Source organism: Phalaenopsis equestris, unplaced genomic scaffold (genome assembly GCF_001263595.1).
Source record: "Phalaenopsis equestris unplaced genomic scaffold, ASM126359v1 Scaffold000002, whole genome shotgun sequence".
NCBI classification, from domain to species: domain Eukaryota; kingdom Viridiplantae; phylum Streptophyta; class Magnoliopsida; order Asparagales; family Orchidaceae; genus Phalaenopsis; species Phalaenopsis equestris.
The window spans coordinates 78,003,460-78,009,452 of NW_018164444.1; the positions used below are offsets into that span (position 1 = coordinate 78,003,460).

General features: G+C 33.7%; 1 protein-coding gene across 4 annotated transcripts in view; it reads right to left on the reverse strand.

The window, feature by feature from the left end:
- Positions 1-1,025: 1,025 nt before the first annotated feature.
- Positions 1,026-5,993, reverse strand: part of LOC110023040 — a 49,717-nt gene continuing 44,749 nt past the window's right edge. For 2 of the 4 annotated variants that reach the window (XR_002293842.1, XR_002293840.1), the window contains 3 exons: positions 3,528-3,588; positions 2,425-2,676; positions 1,026-1,439 (listed from right to left, as the gene is read on the reverse strand). Coding sequence is in view for 1 of the 4 variants with exons in the window: in XM_020722258.1 (XP_020577917.1) it covers positions 2,479-2,676; positions 3,528-3,588 (259 nt within the window). In the remaining 3 variants the exon portion in view is untranslated. Of the gene's footprint in view, positions 1,440-2,424; positions 2,677-3,527; positions 3,589-5,993 lie in introns of those variants that run through there. The other 2 variants (XM_020722258.1, XR_002293841.1) reach the window with 2 other exon arrangements.

Sequence of the window (5,993 nt, forward strand, 5' to 3'; positions counted from 1 at the left end):
ACGAAGACGACCGAATAAACCAAGCCCGAACCTGTAGGGCTAAAATAATCACTTGTAATCCAAATGTGTGATGGACTTTCGTGAAACACTGAGACCCTAAATAATCAATCTAACATAGTGAATTTTCTTGTACGCAACCGTTTGACACCGTTTGGGAAAAAGACAATCCCATAACAAAAAAAACTTGTGAAACTTATTGATAGCCACCAAACATAACAAATCGCAGCAACAAAGCATCTCGCTCTAACAGCCATTCTAGTGGACAGTCACGAGCCAAGGATGTCAAGCCTTCGCCTCTTTCCACTTTGGAATACATCATCCTACCCGCGAAGGCGCCTCGAGTTTCTCTCTGGAGGATCAAGTCCACGAGATGAAGTTTGAACATGACATCTTTCAGCCTCTGCATGAGGCCCAACAACTAAAGTCTGCACAACTAGATGAAGCTTACTTACCATCAATTCAACATCCCGCAAAAAAATTCTCTGCTTGAGCATGCTTATACCGAGCCCCCTCCTTGGGATGAAATCCTTCCTCTACTAGGCCGAGACGCCAAACTCAATACCACGAGTTTCAATCACCTGTCGTGCACAGCTAGGCTGGCTAGCCAACCTCTAGCGCTCATGAGAAACTTAGCCTCACCTCGTCATGTTGCAGCAACAACTCACATGACCTGGATGCAGCTTAAAATGATGGTTCATTTACATAAGCACCCACAATTCTTATGTATTTACATATCTCACACCTAATCATTCATATTTACACATAAAACACTCAAATATTCAATATCACATTAAAAATAACATCATTATCACTTTTTTAAACGTGAAATACATTTTTTCATGTAGCACTAAAGTGCTATGCATGTAAGGACCAAAGTAAAGGTAAGAGATATATAAATACCCAAGAATTGTGTGCAACATATGCAAATTTCACATTAAAAACAGATGTACATCATCTGAAAATTTAGATATTTAGGATTAATATTTCAACATTCATTTTGGCCGCTTAGCCAGGCAGCAATCATCAAAATAAACATTAAATTTTATTTGATAATGTCTTGAAATATATCATCAACATGTCATTATACAGTAAACCATAATTTGCATGCAAATAGTTTGCTTTCCATCCAGTTTTCAACCCAGCAAACCACCACTTAATGCCAACTAATTTTCTAATGGTCAAAATTCTTGTTTTTGCAATGATTGATATGAACACTGTAGAGCAAAATGAGAATTTACAAAGAAGAAACATAAAGGTCTATCATATCATAAAAAAATTTCAACTACCGCTATGGTGGATGGCCTTTCAGCCAAAAATATGAATAATGTTTACGATTTAACGCCAAAATGCCACTAGACCGAGAGATTGTTACATACCAGTTGCTAGAATTTCTGATCGAATGGGAGAGATGATAATCCTTTTGAAACTGAATACCAGACCTGAAACATTAAAAACTGCAGGGAATGAAAGCGATGTTGGGGCTAAATATTGTTATAGGAAGCTCTTCGTAATTATATCAGATCAACAATTAGGGAAAAAAAAAAAGGAGATTGTGGCAGAATCTGTTGATGAAAAGAAAAAAAAAAGGAGATTGTGGCAGAATCTGTTGATGCGCATGTATCAAGATAGTGAGAATTCTTGCCTCTAACTTTTGTTTTTAAAACATATTTATTTGATATATATTTTAGATATTTTTATTATTTTTTTAAAACACTTCTAAACAATCTTTACATGTTTTGAGTGTTGAGTGTTTTTAAAAAGCATATTTTATTTTAGCATGCCAACCATATATTATTTCAAATAAAAATATAAGTAAAATAAAATATATAAAAACAAATAATAAAGATGATCCCAAATGGCACTTTGATTATCATATCAACTGATTTGGGCACAATCATTTTATTTTTTTATTTTTTTGTTTTATGTTTCTATTTTATTTCAGTTTGATTTGAAATAAAATATGTTTAGTATATCGAAAATAAATCAAATTATTTTTAAAACAAATCAAAAATTATAAGTTATTTTGATTAATAAAAAATAAAAATATACTAAAAAAATAAAAATAAAATTGATCCCAAGCGTACCCTTGGTTTTATTAAAGCATAACACATGTAGAATGAAATTAAAAAACATAATTGAAATAATCCAAATAAGAAAGTCAAAATATTACATACGAAGCACCTGAAACATCACTATTTGCAAAATCTAGCGCCCATGTGATATTTTAAAATACCGAAACGATGTGTTTACACGTGCCACAATCAAACCATTGAGAATTTGATAAAAAAATAAAAGATAAAGGTTGGGGTTACATCATGATTTTTGATATTTGAATGAGAATATGGACAATGGATGAAAGTGGACGCTAGATTTGTAAATAGCAATGTTTCAGATGCTATGTATGTAATTGTTTCTCAGCAATACCTGAAGCAACTCGTTGAGTCAACCCAAGATGGTCATTCCATGTGAATTTACCTTCTAATCTTCAGCCACTTGCCTCATGAGCTGCCACTCATCAGCCAAAAGTCTTGGTAGGAGTCGAGACTGGATATGCTCCAGAAACTCGGAATGCAACAACCGCACTTTCTCAATCTTCTCATATTCAGCGGTTCCCTTGTGGACCAATTTTAACTGAACATTTAGTTCCTCTCTTCTATTACTTGGTACTGGTTTGACCTGAATATGGCTACCTAACTCAGTAAAAGCTTTGGAATATATAAGAAATGGGGCATTTACATGCATACCACCCAATTCCTATGTATTTGCATATTGAAAATTTAAACTTTGCTTTTTTACATGTATCTATGTAAAAATCTTCCTATAAAAATATATCCACTGAAGTTTTCAATGTTGTTTCTCATTAAACATTGAACTTATGCATTGTTTAAATTATGGACAGGTCAATGACTGCAGTAACAAACATCCCTACAGAAGATTACCAAACCAGCAGCATTTCAAGAAGAATGCTGAAGTGTAATAAGAGTTTTTATTGTTCTATTCAGATTAAAAGACCCTTCACAATTGCATAGCCATATATCTGATAGTAAATCAGGAATATGTGAAACACAATGTATGTAATTAACAGTGCTGCTTGATAGCCTTAAACAACAATTGACACAATTTAGATGTAAACATGTAAAAATAAGAAAATATAGTAATACTTCAAATAGATCACTGTAAAACGAGATAAACAAATTCAACACAACTATTTTGTATTTTGTCGAGGTGACACAGTCTTCTGCATCGCAACAGATAAAGTGAATCGCTAATGAATTCATAAAAAATGAATACTAGTTTTAAAATGAGATACAATTCAACATTAATTTCATTTAAAATAATACTTAGAATTGACATTAATTTCATTCAAAATAACCCATTTATCATCAACCTATAAATAATGCAAAACGTTAAATATTGCAAACAAATACTCCAACACCATAATCACGCCAAAAAACATAAAGCTGTAGAACATTAATAAATGGAGGGAGGATCTCATAAGCTATGAAATACAATGCATACATACTAACCTCATATGCTGGCATAAACCCTTCTGCTATTCCAAAACAAGCATCATCAATTATCCAAGGTCTGGAAAAAAGTAAATTTCATTAGAAATATTGAAGTACTCTCACTTTCAATAATATGTGCTTGACCTTCAAACCAGTATTGAAAAGGAAAAGCACCTACCATATCAGCAGTCAAATAATAGGAATTATGGCTCTATTATATAAATGCAACTTATATTCTATGAATTAGTCTCTTTATATAAATCTTATGGAATTAATTTTTTTGGAAAACATTAGAATTATTATGAAGCAAGAGCTTCCCGCGACTATAGGATTTCGCAATCTTAAGAGATGGGCCAATACAGTTTTGTTTTCCTTTCTTATGCTTTATTTCCTATTATGCTTCATTCCTTCTTAGTATTTTCCTATACATGTGTCGTATTAGGGTTTGGAATTCCGTTTTAGGATCAGACATCAGTCAGGACAGTCATCGGTATTTGTTCCTCCCTTTGAGGGATGTATCCAAAGGTTTGGGAGGTGCTTTGGTTGTATCTCTCTCCCAGAGTGATATTTAGGGCTGTAAAAATTAGCGAATTTAGCTTGAAGATTGTTAATTGCTAGAAAACTAATCCGAATTTTGACTCGGATCGAGAATAAACAAGTCGAGCTACGAGCCAAAATTTTGGATCAAATTTCTTTTAAGCTGACCTCAACTCGGCTTGAAATCTAATTGTTAATAGGCCTACATCTTGCTATTTGGTCGGATGGACAAGCCCTCGCAGATCACCACCACCATCCTGAGATTTCACTCTAGTTTGATTATTTTTATCATGCCTGCTACTATTTTTGATTTCTGGGTGGCATATTGTTATATTTTTCCTTTCAAGTGTGGTGATTGTAACCGCTTAGTTGTTTCAGGCAATAATATTTATTTTTCTATTATATTTTGGGTCAACTCCAGTACCATATTAATTCGTTGAAGGATATATAAATACCTCAAAAGAAAGTTGAACAGCAAAAAGTGTTGAATAAAAAAATTAAAATTAAAATTTAAAAATAAGAAAAAAAATAAAAAATTGAACAAAAAGTGTTAAATGGCGTAGGTGATGAGGACATATAAATTGAGGGCAGAACACACACCATAAGATACATACAAAAGAGTAGGAAGGACAAAAGAAAGACCAAAATAATACGACATGTTATCTCATTCATGATTGATGGTGGCATCCAATAATAGCATACTACTGATGAAGATGAGTTCTCGAAAAATTGCTAGTATCGGAGCACATATCTATTCCAAATTAAGTCTATTATAAGAAATTATGGAGGCAATAATATGTTGAATATGGAGGCCTAGGCAGAAATGCTACAATGCATCAACGCAGATTGAGATAAAGTTAATTGATGTGTACTAAAATATTAAATACGACAAAAAAAATGACAAAATGAATCCTCCAAATAGCGCACGTCTATTATAAGAAATTATGGAGGCAATAATATGTTGAACATGGAGGCCTAGGCAGAAATGCTACAATGCATCAAAGCAGATTGAGATAAAGTTAATTGATGTGCACTAAAATATTAAATACGACAAAAAAAATGTCAAAATGAATCCTCCAAATAGCGCACTTAAAGAATGTAAGCACTGTAAAGAAAATCACAGATTGCCTCATTAGCAAGAATTATTTGAAAGCTCATAGAGGCTCTCAATGAAAGGTCGGCACAAAAAAGAAAGAAAGAAATGTTGTTTGGGGGGTCACCCGTAAGAAGCTGTCGGCTGCCGGAATTGAAATCTCATCGCCTGCTTCGGAAGGTTTCGTTCATCTAAAGGAGATATTTAGATTGATGGAAGAAAATTTAATCAACAAGTAACAGTTGAATATCTGTAATGATGCCATATATCGGTATCATTGCTCGCTAATTAAGGCTATAAAATCTCTGTGATTATGCATGTAATTAAGTAGTACAGTTGCAAATATTTATATTAAAAATATATTTGTATGCTCCTTGTTCTGTCAAAGTTAATTATTGTAGTTGTTCATATTTAGCCTTGTACTATGTCAGCTATATTCTATGCAAACAGAAGAATCTTTGGTATGAGGAGTCTGATTGACATGAATATCAGTCATCATGTTGCGCTCAAGAACACTAGTCTTCCAAGTTTGTCCTCTAACGACAGTTTTCAGCAAACTTCGTATGACGTGGGGCTCCTTTGGTGGCCGGCTGGAAGATTCCGGTCCAGCAAGAGGCTGGATCGGCCGGCCTGCTTAGGGCAAGAATTTTCCTCCTTTCCGCCCAATCTAACCCCTCCCTTGGAGAAGATTCCCTTTCTATTATATTGCTCGTTATTTCCATCTGCTTTCCTATTTCTATTTCTTTCCAATTCCAATTCCTTCCGATTCTATTGCTTGCCTTTTCTATCCCCTTCCCTATTTCTACTTCTTTCCAATTTCAATTCCTTCCTATTCTAACTACTAGCAACTATTA